The sequence below is a fragment of the Nerophis ophidion genome, linkage group LG03 (assembly GCF_033978795.1).
Source record: "Nerophis ophidion isolate RoL-2023_Sa linkage group LG03, RoL_Noph_v1.0, whole genome shotgun sequence".
Classification (NCBI taxonomy): Eukaryota; Metazoa; Chordata; class Actinopteri; order Syngnathiformes; family Syngnathidae; genus Nerophis; species Nerophis ophidion.
Genome location: NC_084613.1, coordinates 14840684 through 14867051, shown reverse-complemented (window position 1 = coordinate 14867051; position 26368 = coordinate 14840684). Strand labels below are relative to the sequence as shown.

Here is a 26368-nt window from a genome sequence, read left to right as displayed (position 1 = left end):
ACTGAAGTGTACACCTTTTGAAATTTGCTAAAAGAAAAAGGTACCTTGGTACCAAGACTGTTAAAATGTTAACAGTTAACATTAGTGACATACCAAAATATGACACTGAGATGTATACATGCTAAATTAGCTATATAAAAAAAATCTAGCACTCCAATTTTAGCATATTAAAATGCTAACTGTAACATGGGTCAAGTACCAAAATATGACTGAAGTGTACACCTAAATATAAAAATATAACGCTATATTATAAAAATACAGATGTTTTGTTAACGCTATATTATAAAGATATAACGCTATATTATAAAAATACAGATGTTTTGTTAACGCTATATCATAAAAATATAACGCTATTTTATAAAAATATAACACTATATTATAAAAATAACGCTATGTTATAAAAATACAGACGTTTTGTTAACGCTATATTATAAAAATATAACGCTATATTATAAAATACAACGCTATATTATAAAAATACAGACGTTTTGTTAACGCTATATTGTAAAAATTTAACGCTATATTATAAAAATACAGACGTTTTGTTAACGCTATATTATAAATATATAACGTTATAAAAATACAATGTTTTGTTAACGCTATATTATAAAAATATAATGCTATATTATAAAAAATACAGATGTTTTGTTAACGCTATATTTTAAAAATATAACGCTATATTGTAAAAATATAACGCTATATTATAAAAATACAGACGTTTTGTTAACGCTATATTATAAAAATACAGACGTTTTGTTAACGCTATTTTATAAAAATATAACGCTATATTATAAAATACATACGTTTTGTTAATGCTATATTATAAATATATAACGCTAGATTATAAAAATACAGACGTTTTGTTAACGATATATTATAAAAATACAGACGTTTTGTTAAAGCTATATTACAAAAAATAAAAACCTTTTAAAAAAACAATTTACAAACACAAGCTATGGGATGACGCATTTACTTTCCTCTTACGTCATCCCATAGCTTGTGTTTGTAAATTGTCTTTTTTATTTTTGTTTTATTTTTTCGAATATAGCGTTAACAAAACGTCCATATTTTTATAATATAGCGTTATATTTTTATAATATAGCGTTAACAAAACGTCTGTATTTTTATAATACAGCATTATATTTTTCTAACATAGCGTTAACAAAACGTCTGTATTTTTATAATACAGCTTTATATTTTTATAATATAGCGTTAACAAAACGTCTGTATTTTTATAATATAGTGCTATATTTTTTATAATATAGCGTTGTATTTTTTATAATAAAGCGTTATATTTTCATAATATAGCGTTAACAAAACATCTGTATTTTTATAATTAAGCTTTATATTTTTATAATATAGCGTTAACAAAACATCTGTATTTTTATAATATAGCGTTATATTTTTTATAATAAAGCGTTATATTTTTATAATATAGCGTTAACAAAACATCTGTATTTTTATAATATAGCGTTATATTGTTATAATATAGCGTAAACAAAACATCTGTATTTTTATAATATGGCGTTATATTTTTATAATATAGCGTTAACAAAACATCTGTATTTTTATAATATAGCGTTATATTTTTTATAATAAAGCGTTATATTTTTATAATATAGCGTTAACAAAACATCTGTATTTTTATAATATAGCGTTATATTGTTATAATATAGCGTAAACAAAACATCTGTATTTTTATAATATGGCGTTATATTTTTATAATATAGCGTTAACAAAAAGTCTGTATTAATCATGACCCCGGAAGTAAATGGGGGGCGGGGAAGGTTTTTGTTGAGGGGAAGAAATTTGGCGTGACATCAGTTTGTGGCCCTCGGTGGAAAAAGTTTGGCCACCCCTGCTTTAAAAGGAAGTGAGAATATGCTAGCGTGAAGTGACGAGCTACGCTAGCTAAAAAAAAATTAAAAAAAGGTCCCGCCTCCTCAGCAGGTGATGGACGTCTCCCCGGCGGTGGCGGCGGCGTCAGAGGTGGACAGCTCCAGCTGGTCTTGGGTGGGGCCGGCGTCCGTAGAAGCCTCCTCGCGCTCGCACTCGACGAAGCAGCAGCAGCAGCAGTCGAGGAAGGCGCGGCCGAAGGGGCGGCACAGGCAGAAGATCAGAAGCGGCGCGGCGGCCGACCTGCAGAAGAGCAGAAGCTGACTCAGCAGGTGCAGGACGTCCAGGGTCCCGGGGGGCACGCCGGCCGCCATGTAGGCGCCCACGATGTTGCACACGTTCTCCGGGATGGTGCAGAAGCCGTAGAGGATGGCCAGCGCCACCACCGCGCAGTTCATCTGGCTCTCCAGGCGGATCTGCTTCTTGGTGCCGCGCCCGCAGCCCCGCTCGGCGCCGCGGATCTTGTGGGCGGTGGCCAGCGAGCTGCAGATGGTGAAGAGGGTGGGCAGGCAGAAGTAGCAGCCGAAGAACCACCAGAGTCGGGCGCCGGCGTACGTCAGGCCCAGCACGTACAGCGTGTCCGGCAGACGGGTGGACACCCGCACCACGCAGCGCTCCGGCGGTGCCGCGGCCCGCGCCGGCTCCTCCGCCTCCGTCTCCAGCTGCCGGATCAGCAGCTCGGGCAGCGCCAGCAGCAGGGCGCCCACCCAGATGACGGCCAGCTTGGCGGCGGTGGACGCCCAGTTGTCCGTCATCTCGTAGTAGCTGCGCACGTTGGTGGCGGCGCGGAAGCGGTCGATGCACAGGGCGCACAGCGTGAAGGTCGTGACCCCCAGGGACGCCACCTGTAGAGACGCGTCAGGAGAAAAGTCAGAAACACCAAGGAAAGGAGTTAAAAGTTAAAAGGTACAAACAGGAAAGACGTTTTCTGCCAAAATAAAATACTTTAGTTTTTTCACTAATTATGTTTTAAGGATGGAAGAAGCAGGAAGGACTGATGTCCTACCAAATTAAAAGATTTGCGCTTTTTCACTCATTTTAAAAAAAAAACGTAAGAAGCAGGAGAAACATGGTTTCTGCCAAAATAAAAGACTTTATTTTTTCCACTAATTATGTTTTAAGGATGGAAGAAGCAGGAAGGACTGATGTCCTACCAAATTAAAAGATTTGCGTTTTTTCACTCATTTTTGAACGACGTAAGAAACAGGAAAAAAATAGTCCTGCAAAAATAAAAGACTTTAGTTTTTTTCACTAATTATGTTGTAAGGATGGAAGAAGCAGGAAGGACTGATGTCCTACCAAATTAAAAGATTTGCGTTTTTTCACTCATTTTTGAATGATGTAAAAAACAGCAAAAAATTAGTTCTACCAAAATAAAAGACTTTAGTTTTTTCACTAACTAGGTTTTAAGGATGGAAGAAGCAGGAAGGACTGATGTCCTACCAAATTAAAAGATTTGCGTTTTTTCACTCATTTTTGAATGATGTAAAAAACAGCAAAAAAATAGTTCTGCCAAAATAAAAGACTTTTTAGTTTTTTCACTAATTAGGTTTTAAGGATGGAAGAAGCCTGCGATGAGTTGGCAACTTGTCCAGGGTGTACCCCGCCCTTCCCCCCGATTATAGCTGAGATAGGCGCCAGCGCCCCCCGCGACCCCAAGAGGGAATAAGCGGTAGAAAATGGATGGATGGGATGGATGGATGGAAGAAGCAGGAAGGACTGATGTCCTACCAAATTAAAATATTTGCGCTTTTTCACTCATTTTTGAACGACGTAAAAACAGCAAAAAAATAGTCCTGCCAAAATAAAAGACTTTAGTTTTTCCACTAATTATGTTTTAAGGATGGAAGAAGCAGGAAAGACTGATGTCCTACCAAATTAAAAGATTTGCCTTTTTTCACTCATTTTTGAACGACGTAACAAACAGGAAAAAATATTTCTGCCAAAATTAACGACTTTAGTTTTTTTCACTAATTATGTTTTAAGGATGGAAGAAGCAGGAAGGACTGATATCCTACCAAATTAAAAGATTTGCGTTTTTTCACTCATTTTTGAACGACGTAAGAAACAGGAAAAAAATAGTTCTGCCAAAATAAAAGACTTTAGTTTTTTCACTAATTATGTTTTAAGGATGGAAGAAGCAGGAAGGACTGGTGTCCTACCAAATTAAAAGATTTGCGTTTTTTTACTCATTTTTGAACAACGTAAAATACAAAACAAAAAATAGTTTTGCCAAAATAAAAGACTTTAGTTTTTTCACTAATTATGTTTTAAGGATGGAAGAAGCAGGAAGGACTGATGTCCTACCAAATTAAAAGATTTGCGTTTTTTCACTCATTTTTGAACGACGTAAGAAACAGGAAAAAAAATAGTTCTGCCAAAATAAGAGACTTTAGTTTTTTATTCTTTTTCACATAACGTAAGAAGCAGGAAGGACGGACATTTTTGTCCAAAATAAAAGACACGTTTTTTTGTCACTCATTTTCAAAAAACCTAAGAAGCAGGAGGAACATGGTTTCTGCCAAAATAAAAGACTTTAGTTTTTTCACAAATTATGTTTTTTAAGGATGGAAGAAGCAGGAAGGACTGATGTCCTACCAAATTAAAAGATTTGCGTTTTTTCGCGCATTTTTAAACGACGTAACAAACAGGAAAAAAATAGTTCTGCCAAAATAAGAGACTTTAGTTTTTTATTCATTTTCACATAACGTAAGAAGCAGGAAGGACAGACATTTTCGTCCAAAATAAAAGACACGTTTTTTTGTCCCCTCATTTTCAAAAAAAACGTAAGAAGGAGAAACATGGTTTCTGCCAAAATAAAAGACTTTAGTTTTTTCACTAATTATGTTTTAAGGATGGAAGAAGCAGGAAAGACTGATGTCCTACCAAATTAAAAGATTTGCGCTTTTTCACTCATTTTTGAACGACGTAAAAACAGCAAAAAAATAGTCCTGCCAAAATAAAAGACTTTAGTTTTTCCACTAATTATGTTTTAAGGATGGAAGAAGCAGGAAGGACTGATGTCCTACCAAATTAAAAGATTTGCGCTTTTTCACTCATTTTTGAACGACGTAACAAACAGGAAAAAAATAGTTCTGCCACAATAAAAGACTTTAGTTTTTTCACTAATTATGTTTTAAGGATGGAAGAAGCAGGAAGGACTGGTGTCCTACCAAATTAAAAGATTTGCGTTTTTTTACTCATTTTTGAACAACGTAAAATACAAAACAAAAAATAGTTTTGCCAAAATAAAAGACTTTAGTTTTTTCACTAATTATGTTTTAAGGATGGAAGAAGCAGGAAGGACTGATGTCCTACCAAATTAAAAGATTTGCGTTTTTTCACTCATTTTTGAACGACGTAAGAAACAGGAAAAAAAATAGTTCTGCCAAAATAAGAGACTTTAGTTTTTTATTCTTTTTCACATAACGTAAGAAGCAGGAAGGACAGACATTTTTGTCCAAAATAAAAGACACGTTTTTTTGTCACTCATTTTCAAAAAACGTAAGAAACAGGAAAAAAAATAGTTCTGCCAAAATAAGAGACTTTAGTTTTTTATTCATTTTCACATAACGTAAGAAGCAGGAAGGACAGACATTTTTGTCCAAAATAAAAGACACGTTTTTTTGTCCCCTCATTTTCAAAAAAAACGTAAGAAGGAGAAACATGGTTTCTGCCAAAATAAAAGACTTTAGTTTTTTCACTAATTATGTTTTAAGGATGGAAGAAGCAGGAAAGACTGATGTCCTACCAAATTAAAAGATTTGCGCTTTTTCACTCATTTTTGAACGACGTAAAAACAGCAAAAAAATAGTCCTGCCAAAATAAAAAACTTTAGTTTTTCCACTAATTATGTTTTAAGGATGGAAGAAGCAGGAAGGACTGATGTCCTACCAAATTAAAAGATTTGCGCTTTTTCACTCATTTTTGAACGACGTAACAAACAGAAAAAAAATAGTTCTGCCAAAATAAAAGACTTTAGTTTTTTCACTAATTATGTTTTAAGGACGGAAGAAGCAGGAAGGACTGATGTCCTACCAAATTAAAAGATTTGCCTTTTTTCACTCATTTTTGAACGACGTAACAAACAGGAAAAAAATAGTTCTGCCAAAATAAGAGAATTTAGTTTTTTATTCATTTTCACATAACGTAAGAAGCAGGAAGGACGGACATTTTTGTCCAAAATAAAAGACATGTTTTTTTGTCACTCATTTTCAAAAAAAACGTAAGAAGCAGGAGGAACATGGTTTCTGCCAAAATAAAAGACTTTAGTTTTTTCACTAATTATGTTTTAAGGATGGAAGAAGCAGGAAGGACTGATGTCCTACCAAATTAAAAGATTTGCCTTTTTTCACTCATTTTTGAACGATTTAAACAGGAAAAAAATATTTCTGCCAAAATTAACGACTTTAGTTTTTTTCACTAATTATGTTTTAAGAATGGAAGAAGCAGGAAGGACTGATGTCCTACCAAATTAAAAGATTTGCCTTTTTTCACTCATTTTTGAACGACGTAACAAACAGGAAAAAAATAGTTCTGCTAAAATAAGAGACTTTAGTTTTTTATTCATTTTCACATAACGTAAGAAGCAGGAAGGACAAACATTTTTGTCCAAAATAAAAGACACGTTTTTTTGTCACTCATTTTCCAAAAAACGTAAGAAGCAGGAGAAACATGGTTTCTGCCAAAATAAAAGACTTTAGTTTTTTCACTAATTATGTTTTAAGGATGGAAGAAGCAGGAAGGACTGATGTCCTACCAAATTAAAATATTTGAGTTTTTTCACTCATTTTTGAACGACGTAACAAACAGGAAAAAAATACTTCTGCCAAAATAAGAGACTTTAGTTTTTTATTCATTTTCACATAACGTAAGAAGCAGGAAGGATAAACATTTTTGTCCAAAATAAAAGACACGTTTTTTTGTCACTCATTTTCAAAAAACATAAGAAGCAGGAGGAACATGGTTTCTGCCAAAATAAAAGACTTTAGTTTTCTCACTAATTATGTTTTAAGGATGGAAGAAGCAGGAAGGACTGATGTCCTACCAAATTAAAAGATTTGCCATTTTTCACTCATTTTTGAACGACGTAACAAACAGGAAAAAAAATAGTCCTGCCAAAATTAAAGACTTAAAGTTTTTTATTCATTTTCAGATAACGTGAGAAGCAGGAAGGACAGACATTTTTGTCCAAAATAAAAGACACGTTTTTTTTGTCACTCATTTTCAAAAAAAACGTAAGAAGCAGGAGAAACATGGTTTCTGCCAAAATAAACGACTTTAGTTTTTTCACTAATTAGGTTTTAAGGATGGAAGAAGCCTGCGATGAGGTGGCAACTTGTCCAAGGTGTACCCCGCCCTTCCGCCCGATTGTAGCTGAGATAGGCGCCAGCGCCCCCCGCGACCCCAAGAGGGAATAAGCGGTAGAAAATGGATGGATGGGATGGATGGATGGAAGAAGCAGGAAGGACTGATGTCCTACCAAATTAAAATATTTGCGATTTTTCACTCATTTTTGAACGACGTAACAAACAGGAAAAAAAATTGTTCTGCCAAAATAAAAGACTTTGGTTTTTTATTCATTTTCACATAGCGTAAGAAGCAGGAAGGACAGACATCCCTCAAAAAAAAAGACATGTTTTTTATCACTCATTTTTGAAAAAATATAGGAAGCAGGAGAAACATGGTTTCTGCCAAAATAAAAGACTTTAGTTTTTTCACTAAATATGTTTTAAGGATGGAAGAAGCAGGAAGGACTGATGTCCTACCAAATTGAAAGATTAGCGTTTTTTCACTCGTTTTTGAACGACGTGAAAAACAGGAAAAAGATAGTTCTGCCAAAATTAAAGACTTAAAGTTTTTTTATTCATTTTCAGATAACGTAAGAAGCATGAAGGAAAGACATCCGTCCAAAATAAAAGACATGTTTTTTTGTCACTCATTTTCAAAAAACGGATGAAGCAGGAGGAACATGGTTTCTGACAAAATAAAAGACTTAATTTTTTTCACTATTTATGTTTTAAGGATGGAAGAAGCAGGAAGGACTGATGTCCTACCAAATTAAGAGATTTGCGCTTTTTCACTCATTTTTGAACGACGTAACAAACAGGAAAAAAATAGTTCTGCCAAAATAAAAGACTTTAGTTTTTTATTCATTTTCACATAGTGTAAGAAGCAGGAAGGACAGACATCCTTCCAAAATAAAATACATGTTTTTTGTCAATCATTTTCGAAAAAACATAGGAAGCAGGAAAAACATGGTTTCTGCCAAAATAAAAGACTTTAGTTTTTTCACTAATTATGTTTTAAGGATGGAAGAAGCAGGAAGGACTGATGTCCTACCAAATTAAAAGATTTGCGTTTTTTCACTCATCTTTGAATGACGTAAAAAACAGCAAAAAAATAGTTCTGCCAAAATAAAAGACTTTAGTTTTTTCACTAATTAGGTTTTAAGGATGGAAGAAGCAGGAAGGACTGATGTCCTACCAAATTAAAAGATTTGCGTTTTTTCACTCATTTTTGAACGACGTAAAAAACAGCAAAAAAATAGTTCTGCCAAAATAATAGACTTTAGTTTTTTATTCATTTTCACATAACGTAAGAAGCAGGAAGGACAGACATCCTTCGAAAATACAATACATGTTTTTTGTCAATCATTTTCGAAAAAACATAGGAAGCAGGAGAAACATGGTTTCTGCCAAAATAAAAGACTATATTTTCAGTAATTATGTTTTTTTAAGGATGGAAGAAGCAGGAAGGACTGATGTCCTACCATATTTGAACAACGTAACAAACAGGAAATAGTTCTGCCAAAATAAAAGACTTTAGTTTTTTTTTCATTTTCACATAACGTAAGAAGCAGAAAGGACAGACATCCCTCCAAAATAAAAGACACGTTTTTATGTCACTCATTTTCAAAACAACGTAAGAAGCAGGCGAAACATGGTTTCTGCCAAAATAAAAGACATTCGTTTTTTATTAATTTTCACATAACGTAAGAAGCAGGAAGGCCAGACATCCCTCCAAAATAAAAGACATGTTTTTGTCTCTCATTTTGAAAAAACGTAAGAAGCAGGAGAAACATGGTTTCTGCCAAAATAAAATACTTTAGTTTTTTATTCATTTTCACATAATGTCAGAAGAAGGAAGGACAGACATCTTTCCAAAATAAGACACGTTTTTTTGTCACTCATTTTTTTTTAAATATAAGAGGCCAGAGAAACATGGTTTCTGCCAAAATAAAATACTTTAGTTTTGTATTCATTTTCACATAATGTCAGAAGAAGGAAGGACAGACATCTTTCCAAAATAAGACACGTTTTTTGTCACTCATTTTTTTATAAATATAAGAGGCCAGAGAAACATGGTTTCTGCCAAAATAAAATACTTTAGTTTTTTCACTCATTTTTAAAAGACCTCAAAAAAACAGGAAAGACATAGTTTCTTCCAAAATAAAAGACTTCCGTTCTTTCACTCTTAATTTTTAAACCATGTTTGAGGCAGGAAAGACAGAAGTCCTGCCAAAATAAAAGACTCTGGCTTTTGTCACTCATTATTTTCAAACGAAGTAAAAAGCAGGAAAAAGAGAAGTCCTGCCAAAATAAAAGACTATTTTTTTCACTCATTTTTCTTAAATGACATAAGAAGCAGGAAGAACAGAAGTCCTGCCAAAATAAAAGACTCTCACTTTTGTAACTCATTATTTTCAAACGACATAAGAAGCAAAAAGCACAGAAGTCCTACCAAAATAAAAGACATTAGCTTTTGTCACAAATTATTTTCAAACGACGTAAGAAGCAGGAACGACAAGTCCTGCCAAAATAAAAGAAAATTGTTTTCACTCATTATTTTTAAACGACATAAGAAGCAGGAAAAAAGTAGTGCTAAAAATAAATTAAAAAATAAATAAATAAAATTACTAATCATTTTTAAACGACGTAAGAAGCAGGAAGGACAGAAGCCCTGCCAAAATAAAAAAAAACCCTCTCGCATAAGACGATATAAGACGCAGAAAGGACAGAAGTCCTGCCAAAATAAAAGACTCTAGCTTTTGTCACTCATTAATTTAGACGACATAAGAAGCAGGAAAAACAGAAGCCCTGCCAAAATAAAACTCTCGTTTTTGTCACTCATAATTTTTAAACGACATGAGAAGCGGGAAGGACAGAAGCCCTGCCAAAATAAAAGACTCTAGCTTTTGTCACTCATTATTTGTAAATGACATAAATCAAATCAAATCAACTTTATTTATTTACGAAGCGGAAAAGACAGAAGTCCTGCCAGAAAAAAAAAAAAAAGTTCACTCATTATTTTTAAACAACATAAGAAGCAAGGACAGAAATCCTGCCAAAATAAGACTCTAGCTGTTGTCACAAATTATTTTTTAACGACGTAAGAAGCAAAAAGGACAGGAGTTCTGCCAAATGAAATCAAAAATTCACTCATTATTTTTAAATAACTAGCATTTCATGATAGTCTGGAAGAATTACTGTGTAAGGTAAAGGAAAAGAAAACATTCGTCATGTGTGGCGACTATAACATAGACCTGCTAAGCTCACCCAGAAATAAATCAGCAAGAGACTTCTTGGATGTGGTATATAGTAGAGGGCTTTATCCATTGATCACCAAACCCAGTAGAATATCGACAAATTGTGCAACATTAATTGATCACATCTTTATAAATGACATAGAAAATAACATAAAAAGTGGATTAATAATTAATGATACAAGTGACCACTTACCTGTGTTTCTTACTTATGACTGTCAAATGTATAGAAAGAGGGAGGAGAAAACCCATAGGTATACAAGGAAAAGGACTGAAGAGGCAATAAATAAATTTAGGAAGGACTTATTTGAAGCAGACTGGAATGAGGTGTATGTGGGAGAGGCAAATGCTGCATATGAGGCTTTTCTTAATATTTATTTATCATTGTATGAAATACATTGTCCGAATGTATGGAAACAAAGAGACAGCTACAATATAAAGCCTTGGATTATTAAGGGACTACAGAATGCTTGTAAAAAGAAAAACAAACTTTATAGAGACTTTATAAAAGTAAGAACAAATGATGCTGAAACGAAATATAAGGTTTACAAAAACAAATTGATAACAATAATGAGACAAGCTAAAAAAGACTATTACAATAACTTACTAGAAAACAACAAAAACAATATTAAAGGAACCTGGAATATTCTGAACAAGGTAATAGGTAAAACATCGGGGCCTACAAACCCACCAAGCTATTTTATAAATGAGGATAATAAGATGATAACAAATATGAAAGAAGTAGCAAATGGATTCAATTCTTTTTTTGTGAATGTTGGACCCAAATTGGCAGAGAGTATTGAAGAACATAAAGATATACAGAGTGGATGGAGAGGGGGAAGCAAAGTGCTACAGTCCATGCTTTTAGGAGATGTTAGTGAAAATGAAATTCTATCGGTTGTAACAAAACTGAAAAATAAGGCATCAACAGACAGTGATGGTATTGACATGATAATTGTAAAAAAGACTATTGACTGTATCATCAAACCTCTATGTTATGTTTTTAATCTCTCTTTTCAAACAGGGACTTTTCCAAATAGAATGAAGGTAGCAAAAGTAATTCCACTCTATAAAACGGGAGATAAACATATATTTACTAATTACAGACCAGTGTCACTGCTGTCACAATTTTCTAATATAATTGAAAAAGTATTTGTATGTTGTCTGGGGGTTTTCATGCCCCCTGGTAGGGTCTCCCAAGACAAACAGGTCCTAGGTGAGTGATCAGACAAAGAGCAGCTCAAAGACTTCTATGGAATTACAACGAAATGAACCCAGATTTCCCTCGCCCGGACGTGGGTCACCGGGGCCCCGCTCTGGAGCCAGGCCCGGAGTTGGGGCACGATGGCGAGCGCCTGGTGGTCGGGCCTGTTCCCATGGGGCCCGGCCGGGCACAGCCCGAAGAGGCAACGTGGGTCATCCCTCCAATGGGCTCACCACCCATAGCAGGGGCCATAGAGGTCGGGTGCATTGTGAGCTGGGCGACAGCCGAAGGCAGGGCACTTGGCGGTCCGATCCTCGGCTACAGAAGCTAGCTCTTGGGACGTGGAACGTCACCTCACTGGGGGGAAAGGAGCCTGAGCTAGTGCGCGAGGTAGAGAAGTTCCGGCTGAATATAGTCGGACTCACCTCGACGCACAGCAAGGGCTCTGGAACCAGTTCTCTCGAGAGGGACTGGACCCTCTTCCACTCTGGCGTTGCCGGCAGTGAGAGGCGACGGGCTGGGGTGGCAATTCTGGTTGCCCCCCGGCTCAAAGCCTGTACGTTTGAGTTCAACCCAGTGGACGAGAGGGTAGCTTCCCTTCGCCTTCGGGTGGGGGGACGGGTCCTGACTGTTGTTTGTGCTTACGCACCAAACAGCAGTTCAGAATACCCACCCTTTTTGGGTACACTCGAGGGAGTACTGGAAAGTGCTCCTCCGGGTGATTCCCTTGTCCTACTGGGAGACTTCAACGCTCATGTTGGCAACGACAGTGAAACCTGGAGAGGCGTGATTGGGAAGAATGGTCGCCCGGATCTAAACCCGAGTGGTGTTTTGTTATTGGACTTTTGTGCTCGTCACAGTTTGTCGATAACAAACACCATGTTCAAACATAAGGGTGTCCATATGTGCACTTGGCACCAGGACACCCTAGGCCGCGGTTCCATGATCGACTTTGTAGTTGTGTCATCGGATTTGCGGCCTCATGTTTTGGACACTCGGGTGAAGAGAGGGGCGGAGCTTTCTACCGATCACCACCTGGTGGTGAGTTGGCTGCGATGGTGGGGGAGGATGCCGGACAGACCTGGCAGGCCCAAGCGCATTGTGAGGGTCTGCTGGGAACGTCTGGCAGAGTCTCCTGTCAGAGAGAGTTTCAATTCACACCTCCGGGAGAACTTTGAACATGTCACGAGGGAGGTGCGGGACATTGAGTCCGAGTGGACCATGTTCCGAACCTCTATTGTCGAGGCGGCTGATTGGAGCTGTGGCCGCAAGGTTGTTGGTGCCTGTCGTGGCGGTAATCCCAGAACCCGTTGGTGGACACCAGCAGTGAGGGATGCCGTCAAGCTGAAGAAGGAGTCCTACCGGGTTCTTTTGGCTCATAGGACTCCGGAGGCAGTGGACGGGTACCGACGGGCCAAGCGGTGTGCAGCTTTAGCGGTCGCGGAGGCAAAAACTCGGACATGGGAAGAGTTCGGGGAAGCCATGGAAAACGACTTCCGGACGGCTTCGAAGCGATTCTGGACCACAATACGGCGCCTCAGGAAGGGGAAGCAGTGCACTATCAACACCGTGTATGGTGTTCTGCTGACTTCGACTGCGGATGTTGTGGATCGGTGGAGGGAATACTTCGAAGACCTCCTCAATCCCACCAACACGTCTTTCTTTGAGGAAGCGGTGCCTGGGGAATCTGTAGTGGACTCTCCTATTTCTGGGGCTGAGGTCGCTGAGGTAGTTAAAAAGCTCCTCGGCGGCAAGGCCCCGGGGGTGGATGAGATCCGCCCGGAGTTCCTTAAGGCTCTGGATGCTGTGGGGCTGTCTTGGTTGACAAGACTCTGCAGCATCGCGTGGACATCGGGGGCGGTACCTCTGGATTGGCAGACCGGGGTGGTGGTTCCTCTCTTTAAGAAGGGGGACCGGAGGGTGTGTTCCAACTATCGTGGGATCACACTCCTCAGCCTTCCCGGTAAGGTTTATTCAGGTGTACTGGAGAGGAGGCTTCGCCGGATAGTCGAACCTCGGATTCAGGAGAAACAGTGTGGTTTTCGTCCTGGTCGTGGAACTGTGGACCAGCTCTATACTCTCGGCAGGGTTCTTGAGGGTGCATGGGAGTTTGCCCAACCAGTCTACATGTGCTTTGTGGACTTGGAGAAGGCATTCGACCGTGTCCCTCGGGAAGTCCTGTGGGGAGTGCTCAGAGAGTATGGGGTATCGGAATGTCTTATTGTGGCAGTCCGCTCCCTGTATGATCAGTGTCAGAGCTTGGTCCGCATTGCTGGCAGTAAGTCGGACACGTTTCCAGTGAAGGTTGGACTCCGCCAAGGCTGTCCTTTGTCACCGATTCTGTTCATAACTTTTATGGACAGAATTTCTAGGCGCAGTCAAGGCGTTGAGGGGTTCCGGTTTGGTGGCCACGGGATTAGGTCTCTGCTTTTTGCAGATGATGTAGTCCTGATGGCTTCATCTGGCCGGGATCTTCAGCTCTCACTGGATCGGTTCGCAGCCGAGTGTGAAGCGACCGGAATGAGAATCAGCACCTCCAAGTCCGAGTCCATGGTTCTCGCCCGGAAAAGGGTGGAGTGCCATCTCCGGGTTGGGGAGGAGACCCTGCCCCAAGTGGAGGAGTTCAAGTACCTAGGAGTCTTGTTCACGAGTGGGGGAAGAGTGGATCGTGAGATCGACAGGCGGATCGGTGCGGCGTCTTCAGTAATGCGGACGTTGTATCGATCCGTTGTGGTGAAGAAGGAGCTGAGCCGGAAGGCAAAGCTCTCAATTTACCGGTCGATCTACGTTCCCATCCTCACCTACGGTCATGAGCTTTGGGTCATGACCGAAAGGATAAGATCACGGGTACAAGCGGCCGAAATTAGTTTCCTCCGCCGGGTGGCGGGGCTCTCCCTTAGAGATAGGGTGAGAAGCTCTGCCATCCGGGAGGAGCTCAACGTAAAGCCGCTGCTCCTCCACATCGAGAGGAGCCAGATGAGGTGGTTCGGGCATCTGGTCAGGATGCCACCCGAACGCCTCCCTAGGGATGTGTTTAGGGCACGTCCAGCTGGTAGGAGGCCACGGGGAAGACCCAGGACACGTTGGAAAGACTATGTCTCCCGGCTGGCCTGGGAACGCCTCGGGATCCCCCGGGAAGAGCTAGACGAAGTGGCTGGAGATAGGGAAGTCTGGGCTTCCCTGCTTAGGCTGCTGCCCCCGCGACCCGACCTCGGATAAGCGGAAGATGATGGATGGATGGATGGATTTGTAGAAAAATTAGACAGTTTTATTGAGAAGAACATGCTGTTGAGTGAGAGCCAGTATGGATTCCGAACTAATAGATCCACTGCTTCAGCTGTAATGAATATAATGGTGGATATAGCAACAGAAACTGATAATAGGAAATACACTATCGGTGTGTTTATTGATCTTAAAAAAGCATTTGACACAATAGATCATTCTATATTATTGTCTAAGTTGCATTCACTTGGTGTGAGAGGAGTAGTTTTAGAATGGCTAAGAAGTTATTTAGATAATAGACAAGAGTTTGTGGATTTTTTGGGTAATACATCTGAACAAATGAGGATTGAATGTGGAATTCCACAAGGTTCAGTTTTGGGACCTAAATTGTTTATTTTGTATATTAACGATATATGTGAGGTATCAAAGTCATTGAAATGTGTTTTATTTGCGGACGACACCAACTTTTATAGTTCGGGACATGACTTAAAAGCGTTATCAATACTTATTGAACAGGAAATGATTAAACTTAAGAGATGGTTTGATGTCAACAAATTATCATTAAATGTAAAAAAAACAAAGTTTATGATTTTTGGTAAGAGGAAAAGAGAGGACACCATCAAACTGTCGATATATGGAATTGATATTGAAAGGGTTTCTGAACTTAGATTTTTAGGAGTGATACTGGATGATGGTCTGACATGGAAATGTCATGTTGCACATGTACGAAAAAAGATGTCTAAGAGTATTTTTATATTAAACAAGGTAAAATATATGTTAGATTATAGGGCAATGCGCATATTGTATTGTGCACTTATATTGCCATATATATTAGCTACTGTGTGGAAGTGTGGGGGAACACATATAAGAGTAACATAAAGGCATTGTATCAACTACAGAAAAGAGCTATAAGGATTATTCATAAAGTAGATTACTTAGAACACACTAACATTTTATTTATTAACTCTGGACTATTGAAACTACAGGAGCTAGTAACGCTACAGACATTGTGTGACATGTTTAAGGCTAGAAGTAAAACATTACCAGCAAATTTACAAAAAATGTTTGTCATCACTTCTGAGAATACAGAGCATAGAAGAAAAGGTCATTTCAAACAACAATATTCAAGGACAACTTTAAAGCAAATGTGTACATCAGTGGTGGGGGTAAAATTGTGGAATTCTCTTTACAACGAGATAAAAAACTGTAAAAATATATTCCAATTGAAAAAAATATATAAAGATAGAACGATAAGATCATATGGACAGCCATAAGTGTTTACATTTTGTTTTTTATTTATTATTTTACTTATTTTTTGTCTGGTTTGGTATTTGCTCTGTATCATTCCGTGAGGGGGATATTATATTATTACTATTATTTTCTTGGTTTGGTTTATACTTTATGAAGTTTTGCACTTGTTGTGTTTTTCTTGTGTTTTTTGTTTTTGATTGTTTCATCACATTTGGATATATGTGTCGGCTTAAATGATATTCATGAAGTAAGATAATGTATTATGTCAAAGGGGGCAGGAAATTATAAGATTTTCTTCATCCTGCTCCTTCTCAGGAATTGTGTGAATTTAAATTGTATAATTGTGATATAATTATTTATCGTTCTAAATGCACATCAATGAATGAGATAAATAAAAATGAAAATGAAATGAAAATGAAACAACATAAAAAGGACAGAAGTCCTGCCAAAATAAAAGACTCTAGTTTTTGTCACTTAATATTTTTAAACAACAAAAGAAGCAGAAAGGACAGAAGTTCCTGTCAAAATAAGACTTTTTTCCCCTCTTATTATTTTTATGCAAAAATATAAAATAAGCGAAAAATAAGATAAAATAAAATAAAAGACTCTATGTTGTCACAAATAATTTTTTAAACCACGTAAGAAGCAAAAACAGGAGTCCTGCTAATATAAAAGACTCTGGCTTTTGTCATTATTTAGTTTTTTCACTTATTTTTATGACATAAGAATGAAGAAAAAAAATTGTTCTGCCAAAATAAAAGACCATTTTTTTCCCACTCATATTTTTTAAACGACGTATGAGGCACGAAGGACAGACGTCCTGCCAAAATAAAATACTTTAGCTTTTGTCACTCATTATTTTTCAAATGACGATAGAAGGCGGAAGGACAGAAGTCCTGCTAAAATAAAAGACTCATTTTTTTTCCCACTCATTATTGTCAAACGAAGTAGGAAGCAGGAAGGACAGAAGTCCTGCCAAAATAAAAGACCATATGAATATGAAAGAAGGCTTTTTAAAAACAAACATTATTGTATGTCTTGTGATTCAAACATGAAAATAATCCAATATGTTACATACTTGATGTTAAAGTGTATTTCCTGTAAGTATGTAGTTGAAGGAAACAGAGTGGTATAAAACTGCCTGAGGACGTTAGAAGATTAAAATCTAAGTATTAGTTGTTTAATAAAGGCTCAGGGGGTCTAAGTCCTCTAAAGTCCACTTTAATCCTGATCTGTGCTGTGATTGGTCAGCAGCTTGTCACATGGCATCAAGTCATGCTGATCCCATTGGACAACAATAAAGCTCATTTAAAAGAACAAACACGTCTGGCTCCGCCCACTTTACCCTCGACCCTGCTTTGATCAGATTGTACTTTTCACCGTCTACTATATCAACTAGCGATTAGCACGCTAGCTATTTTTACTCTATAATTATTATTTGAATATCTAAATATTGCACAATAACAGCTTTGTGAGCAGTTTAATTTAAAATACAATTAATATATTCATGTTAGCATGTAAGATGGTTAGCAATTAGCAACGCTAGTTTACAGCTAGCGATTAGCTGTGCCTTAATATTGTATAACAACAAGGTACCTTCATGAGCAGTTTAATTTAAAACACAATAATTATATTATTGTATTCATGTATTCACTTCAGGATGGTTAGCAATTAGTGAGGCTTGTTTGCAGCTAGCGATTAGCGGCACTAGCTGACAGTTAGCGATCAGCCAAATAGCTGCCAGCTAGCTCTTCATCACTCTATACCAGGGGTCACCAACCTTTTTGAAACCGAGAGCTACTTCTTGGGTACTGATTAATGCAAAGGGCTACCAGTTTGATACACACTTAAATAAATTGCCAGAAATAACCATTTTGCTCAATTTACCTTTAACTCTAGGTTATTTTTAACAATTAATGATATTTATCTTTGTGGAAACACTGATCATCTTAATGATTTCTCGCAATAAATATATATTTTTGATGACATGTTTTAAATAGGTTAAAATCCAATCCGCACTTTGTTAGAATATATAACAAATTGGACCAAGCTATATTTCTAACAAAGACAAATCATTATTTCTTCTAGTTTTTCCAGAACAAAAATTTTAAAAGAAATTCAAAAGACTTTGAAATAAGATTTAAAATAGATTCTACAAATTTTCTAGATTTGCCAGAATAACTTTTTTGAATTTTAATCATAATAAGTTGGAAGAAAAATTTTACAAATATTTTTCGTCGAAGAAACAGAAGCTAAAATGAAGAATTAAATTAAAATGTAATCATTATTCTTTACAATAAAAAAATAAAAATATTTGAACAGTGATTTAAATTGTCAGGAAAAAAGAGGAAGGAACTTAAAAGGTAAAAAAGTATATGTTTAAAAATCCTAAAATCATTTTTAAGGTTGTATCTTTTCTCTAAAATTGTCTTTCTGAAAGTTATAAGAAGCAAAGTAAAAATTAAATGAATGTATTTAAACAAGTGAAGACCAAGTCTTTAAAATATTTTCTTGGATTTTCAAATTCTATTTGAGTTTTTCTCTCTTAAAATTAAAAATGTCGAGCAAAACGAGACCAGCTTGCTAGTAAATAAATAAATAAAACAATAATTATATTGTTAGCATTTGAGATTTTTGGCAATTAGCGGCGCTAGTTTCCAGCAAGTGATTAGCAGTGCCTTAATATACAATAACGAGGTATCTTTATGAGCAGCTTAATCTAAAAGACAATAATTATGTCATTATATTCATGATAGCATTTCAGATGGTCAACAATTTGCGGTGCTAGTTTGCAGATAGCGATTACTGGTGCTAGCTGATAATCAGCGATTAACCCAATAGCTGCCAGCTCGCTATATGCGACACTATACTGTATTGAGTATCTTAAAATTATACAATACCAAACTAACTTAAAACACAATAATCATATTCATGTTAGCATGTAAGATGGTTAGCAATTAGGCTATCTGACAGTTAGTGATTAGCAATGCTTTAATATTACACACTAACAAGGTACCTTAATGAGTAGTTTATTTCAAAACACAATTATTATATTGTTATCATTTTAGCATTTAAGATGGTTAGCTATTAGAGGCGCTACTTTCCAGCCAACGCTTAGCGGCACAAGTTTCTAGCCATTGATAAGCCGCGTTAGTTTCCAGCTTGTAATTATCGGCACTAGTTTCTGGCTAGTGATTAGCGGTGCTAGATTCCAGCGAGTGAATAATAGTGTTAGCAATTAGCATTGCTAGCTGGCAGCTAACGGTTAGCACAGCAGTTGCCAACTTGTATACTGTATTATTTGAATATTTTAGTCTTGCTCAATAACAGAGTACCAACATGAGCAGTTTAATTTAATCACAATTAAATTTTATGTTAGCATTTAAGATAGTTAGCAACCTGTGGCGCTAGTTTTCAGCTTGCGCTTAGCGGTGTCTTTGTATTGCACAATTATTATATTTTAATATTCCTGTTAGCATTTATGATACAGATAGCTATTAGCATTACAGTTTCAAGTTAGTTTAATCAATCATTAATACATTTTACACAACTATACTATATATATATATGTTAGCATTTAAGATGGTTAGCAACTAGTAGCGCTAGTTTCCAGCTAACTACTAGGGGCACAAATTCTAGCTAGTGATTAGTGGTGCAATCGTTTCCAGCTACCGATTAGCGGCACACATTCCAGGTAGCAATAAATGGCGCTAGCAATTAGCAGTACCAGCTGACAGCTAGCGATTAACACAGCAGTTGCTGGCGTGCTTTCCGTGGCACCATTCTGTATTATTGGAATAGCTTAGTCTTGCACAATGATGAGGTACCAACATGAGCAGTTTAGTTTAATCACAATTACATTTAATGTTAGCATTTAAGATGGTTAACAACTAGTAGCGTAGTTACGATTAGGTGCACAAATTCCAGCTAGTGATTAGTGGTGCTATGGTTTCCAGCTATTGATTAGCGGCACAAATTCCAGCTGGTGATTAATGACGTAAGCAATTAGCAGTGCTGGTTGGCAGCTAGCGATTAGCACATCAGTTGCTGGCGTGCTTTTCGCGGCACTATTCTGTATTGTTGAAACATCTTAGTTGTGCTCAATAGCAAGGTACCTAAACGAGCAGTTTAATTTAATCCCAATTACATTTAATGTTAGCATTTAAGATGGTTAGCAATTAGAGGCGCTAGTTTCCAGCTAACGATTAGGGGCACAAATTCCTGCTAGTGATTGGTGGTGCTATAGTTTCCAGTTATCAATTAGCGGCCCAGATTCCAGCTAGCGTAAGCAATTAGAAGTGGTAGCTGGCAGCTAGCGATTAGCACGTCTGTTGCCGGCATGCTTTTTGGGGCACTATTCTGTATTATTGGAATATATTAGTCTTGCACAATAACAAGGTACCTACATGAGCAGTTTAATTTAATCAGGACTACATTTAATGTTAGCATTTAAGATGGTTAGCAACTAGTAGCGCTAGCTTCCAGCTACCGATTAGGGGCACCAATTCCAGCTAACGATTAGGGGTGCTATGATTTCCAGCTAGTGATTAGTGGTGCTGTGGTTTCCAGTTATCGATTACCGGCCCAAATTCCAGCTAGCGTAAGCAATTAGAAGTGCTAGCTGGCAGCTAGCGATTAGCACGTCAGTTGCCGGCATGCTTTTTGGGTCACTATTGTGTATTATTGGAATATCTTAGTCTTGCACAATAACAAGGTACCTACACGAGCAGTTTAATTTATTCAGAACTACATTTAATGTTAGGATTTAAGATGGTTAGCGATTAGTAGCGCTGGCTTCCAGCTAACGATTAGGGGCACGAATTCCAGCTAGTGATTGGTGGTGCTATAATTTCCAGCTAGCGATTAGTTGTGCTATGGTTTCCAGTTATAAATTACCGGCCCAAATTCCAGCTAGCGTAAGCAATTAGAAGTGCTAGCTAGCAGCCAGCGATTAGCACGTAAGTTGCCAACGTGCTTTTCGCAGCGTTATTCTGTATTATTGGAATATCTTAGTCTTGCACAATAACAAGGTACCTACATGAGCAGTTTAATTTATTCAGAACTACATTTAATGTTAGCATTAAAGATGGTTAGCAACTGGTAGCGCTAGCTTCCAGCTAACGATTAGGGGCACATTGGTGGTGCTAGGATTTCCAGCTAGTGATTAGTTGTGCTATGGTTTCCAGTTATCAATTACCGGCCCAAATTCCAGCCAGCGTCAGCAATTAGAAGTGCTAACTGGCAGCTAGCGATTAACACCTCAGTTGCCGGCGTGCTTTTCGCTGCGCTATTCTGTATTATTGGAATATCTTGGTTTTGCAGAATAACAAGGTATTTTAGTTATGAGCATTTTAATTTAAAACCGATTTAATGTTAGCACTTAAGATGGTTAGCAACTAGTAGCGCTAGCTTCCAGCTAACGATTAGGGGCACGAATTACAGCTAGTGATTGGTGGTGCTATGGTTTCCAGCTAGTGATTAGTGGTGCCATGGTTTCCAGTTATCAATTAGCGGCCCAAATTCCAGTTAGCGTGAGTAATTACCAGTGCTAGCTGGCGGCTAGCGATTAGCACGTCAGTTGCCAGCATGCTTTTTGGGGCACTATTGTGTATTATTGGAATATCTTAGTCTTGCACAATAACAAGGTACCTACATGAGCAATTTAATTTATTCAGAACTACATTTAATGTTAGCATTTAAGATGGTTAGCGATTAGTAGCGCTACCTTGCAGCTAACGATTAGGGGCACGAATTCCAGCTAGTGATTGGTGGTGCTATGATTTCCAGCTAGTGATTGGTGGTGCTATGATTTCCAGTTATCGATTAGCGGCCCAAATTCCAGCTAGCGTAAGCAATTAGAAGGGCTAGCTGGAAGCCAGCGATTAGCCCGTCAGTTGCCAACGTGTTTTTCGCAGCGCTATCTGTATTATTGGAATATCTTGGTTTTGCAGAATAACAAGGTATTTTAGTTATGAGCATTTTAATTTAAAACCGATTTAATGTTAGCACTTAAGATGGTTAGCAACTAGTAGCGCTAGCTTCCAGCTAACGATTAGGGGCACGAATTCCAGCTAGTGATTAGTGGTGCCATGGTTTCCAGTTATCAATTAGCGGCCCAAATTCCAGTTAGCGTGAGTAATTAGAAGTGCTAGCTGGCGGCTAGCGATTAGCACGTCAGTGGCCGGCATGCTTTTTGGGGCACTATTGTGTATTATTGGAATATCTTAGTCTTGCACAATAACAAGGTACCTACATGCCCAGTTTAATTTATTCAGAACTACATTTAATGTTAGCATTTAAGATGGTTAGCGATTAGTAGCGCTACCTTGCAGCTAACGTTTAGGGGCACGAATTCCAGCTAGTGATTGGTGGTGCCAGGATTTCCAGCTAGTGATTAGTGGTGCTATGGTTTCCAGTTATCGATTAGCGGCCCAAATTCCAGCTAGCGTAAGCAATTAGAAGGGCTAGCTGGAAGCCAGCGATTAGCACATAAGTTGCCAACGTGCTTTTCGCAGCATTATTCTGTATTATTGGAATATTTTAGTCTTGCACAATAACAAGGTACCTACATGAGCAGTTTAATTTATTCAGAACTACATTTAATGTTAGCATTTAAGATGGTTAACAACTACTAGCGCTAGCTTCCAGCTAACGATTAAGGGCACGAATTCCAGCTAGTGATTGGTGGTGCTATGATTTCCAGCTACTGATTAGTTTTGCTATGGTTTCCAGTTATCAATTACCGGCCCAAATTCCAGCTAGCGTAAACAATTAGAAGTGCTAGCTAGCAGCCAGCGATTAGCACGTCAGTTGCCGGCGTGCTTTTTGCAGCGCTATTCTGTATTATTGGAATATCTTGGTTTTGCACAATAACAAGGTGTTTTAGGTATGAGCATTTTAATTTAATCCCGTTTTAAGGTTAGTATTTAAGGTTAGCAACTAGTGGCAGTAGTTGTCAGCTAACGATTAGGGGCACGAATTCCAGCTGGTGATTGGTGGTGCTATGATTTCCAGCTACTGATTAGTGGTGCTATGGTTTCCAGTTATCAATTACCGGCCCAAATTCCAGCTAGCGTGAGCAATTAGAAGTGCTAGCTGGCAGATAGCGATTAGCACGTCAGTTGCCAACGTGCTTTTCGCAGCGTTATTCTGTATTATTGGAATATCTTAGTCTTGCACAATAACAAGGTACCTACATGAGCAGTTTAATTTAATCAGAACTACATTTAATGTTAGCATTTAAGATGGTTAGCGATTAGTAGCGCTAGCTTCCAGCTAACTATTAAGGGCACGAATTCCAGCTAGTGATTGATGGTGCTATGATTTCTAGCTACTGATTAGTGGTGCTATGGTTTCCAGTTATCGATTAGCGGCCCAAATTCCAGCTAGCGTAAGCAATTAGAAGGGCTAGCTGGAAGCCAGCGATTAGCCCGTAAGTTGCCAATGTGCTTTTCGCAGCATTATTCTGTATTATTGGAATATCTTGGTTTTGCAGAATAACAAGGTGTTTTAGTTATGAGCATTTTAATTTAATCCCAATTTAATGTTAGCAACTAGTGGCGCTAGTTGCCAGCTAGCGATTAGCTGTGTCTTAGAATCGCAAAACAAGAAGTTACCTCAATAAGTAGTTTTATATTAAAACACAATTATTCTATTTTAATATTCATGATAGCATTATGTGTTGGCCCTGCGATAAGGAGGCGACTTGTCCAGGGTGTAAATCGCCTTCCGTCCGATTGTAGCTGGCAGAATAAGCGGTAGAAAAATGGATGGATGGATGATAGCATTTAAGATAGCTGTTAGCAGTATAGCGATTGTGAAGCTGCTATTTGAGGTGTGAGAGTTGGCTCTTACCTCCAGGTAGGGGATGAGCTTGCAGGACAAGTCCCCCAGCAGCCAGTCTTTGCAGAGGCCGTGGAAGACGACCAGGGGCAGGCAGAAGAAGAGGACCATGAAGTCCCAGAGCGCCATGTTGGCCAGCAGGGAGTGCGAGATGTTCCTCAAGGAGTAGTTGTGACACACCATGCACATCAGCGACATGTTGCCCAGGACGCCGGCGCAGAAGATCACCACGGCGGACACCAGCAGCGCGTAGGCTCCGTACGCCTCGGCGCTCAGCGGGTAGAAAGGGTTCCTCACCGGCCGGAGTCTGCTGCGAGGCGTCCCTGGGACGAAGGGCGGCTCTTCGGTGAAGCCGAGAAGCGTGTAGTCCTCGTCGTACTCGCTGGCGTTCACGTCTTGTTCCTGCGTCATGACCGAGAACGGGAGATGAAGTCTGGGATGCCGAAGCGCGCTTTTACGCACCAGGCTCGGCGCGTCCGGCGGCAGCACCCGGGAAGTCGCGGCGTTGTTCCCCGCTGTGAACGCGTGCCATCTCGGGTCCTTCTCGTCTACGTCCGGGGCGGCGGCGGCTGCGGCGCAGATCCACACGCACGCCAGCCGGGCAAGGAGTGGAACCATGGTAGCGCTACAGCGAGGGATCCATGTCTGCTGGAAACATCACCGAGCCCACAAGTGTCCTCCGGCCTGAAAACATCCTTCTGGCGGGCGGACAGCAGCCCGACTGTGGAGCGCACAGGTCGGCGCGGAGGAGAGAGACGACCCCTGGTGGGAGGCTGGAAGGGGGCACCGCGGGGGTGTCAGGGAGGGGGAGGGGTGGCATACATTAATACAGGGGTGTCCAAAGTGCGCCCCGTGGGAACATTTGTGCCCCCCCCCTCCATGTTGTCAGGAATAAAAATCTAAGAAAAAAGTTGTAAGTTGTAGCAAGTTTTGCTATTGTTTACCCCAGTGTAATAAAGCGTGTAGACCAGGGGTCACCAACGCAGTGCCCGCGGGCACCAGGTCGCCCGTAAGGACCAGATGAGTCACCCGCTTGCCTGTTCTAAAAATAGCTCAAATAGCAGCACTTACCAGTGAGCTGCCTCTATTTTTTAAATTGTATTTATTTATTATCAAGCTGGTCTCCGTTTTGCTTGACATTTTTAATTCTAAGAGAGAAAAAACTCAAATAGAATTGGAAAACCCAAGAAAATGTTTTAAAGACTTGGTCTTGACTTGTTTAAATAAATGCATTTATTTTTTTTACTTTGCTTCCTATAACTTTCAGAAAGACAATTTTAGAGAAAAAATACAACCTTAAAATGATTTTAGGATTTTTAAACACATATACCTTTTTACCTTTTAAATGCCTTCCTCTTCTTTCCTGACAAATTAAATCTATGTTCCAGTATTTTTTTTATTGTAAAGACTAATGAATACATTTTAGCTTCTGTTTTTCCGACGAAGAATATTTGTGAAATATTTATTCAAACTTATGATTAAAATTCAAAAAAATTATTCTGGCAAAGCTAGAAAATCTGTCGAATCAAATTCAAATCTGATTTCAAAGTGGATTTTAACCTATTTAAAAAATTTCATCAAAAATCTAAAATTATTCTTAATCAGGAAAAATTACTAATGATGTTCCATAAATTCTTTTTTAAAATTTTTTCAAAAAGATTCGAATTAGCTAGTTTTTCTCTTCATTTTTTTCCGGTTGAATTTTGAATTTTAAAGAGTCGAAATTGAAGATAAACTATGTTTCAAAATGTTATTTTCTTTTTTTTCATGTTTTCTCCTTTTTTAAACCGTTCAATTAAGTGTTTTTTTCATCATTTATTCTCAAGAAAAACCTTCCGTAAAAGGAAAAAAAATGTACGACGGAATGACAGACAGAAATACCCAGTTTTTTTTTACATATATATATATATATATATATATATATATATATATATATATATATATATATATATATATACATATATATATATATACATATATATATATATATTTATATATATATATATATATATATATATATATATATATATATATATATGTATTTATTTTTTTAAGGTAAATTGAGCAAATTGACTATTTCTGGCAATTTATTTAAGTGTGTATCAAACTGGTAGCCCTTCGCATTAATCAGTACCCAAGAAGTAGCTCTTGGTTTCAAAAAGGTTGGTGACCCCTGGTGTATACTATTAGCATGCTAACATTAAAGTGCTAACTTTTTTTTGTGCTAAATTCAGGTTTTTTTTTCTACTTCCCCAGCCATACACTTTAGAGCAGTGGTTCTTAACCTGGTTTCGATCGATGAGTCGGCCTCAGGGGTTCGGCGGAGCCAGTCAAGACACACCCGACTTATCCCTACTTGCCAGCTTTGAGACTTCCGAATTCTGGAGATGGCGGCAGTGGGGGTTGAG

At 38.2% G+C, this 26368-nt stretch overlaps 1 protein-coding gene across 1 annotated transcript; it reads right to left on the bottom strand.

Annotated features, from left to right (window-relative positions):
* Positions 1–1674: 1674 nt before the first annotated feature.
* gpr37a (G protein-coupled receptor 37a) lies at positions 1675–24757 on the bottom strand. Its single transcript, XM_061894351.1, has 2 exons — positions 23973–24757; positions 1675–2741 (listed from the first exon to the last, which is right to left on the bottom strand). Exons 1-2 carry the CDS (start codon positions 24576–24578, stop codon positions 1944–1946), a joined length of 1404 nt encoding a protein of 467 aa, XP_061750335.1. The 5' UTR covers positions 24579–24757; the 3' UTR covers positions 1675–1943.
* Between the last annotated feature and the right edge of the window lie 1611 nt (positions 24758–26368).

Coding starts and splice junctions, on each gene's coding strand:
- gpr37a (XM_061894351.1), bottom strand. CDS start 24,578: ATGGTTCCACTCCTTGCCCGGCTGGCGTGCGTGTGGATCTGCGCCGCA. Junction 2,742..23,972: donor AGCTCATCCCCTACCTGGAG/GTAAGAGCCAAC, acceptor GCGTCTCTACAG/GTGGCGTCCCTGGGGGTCAC.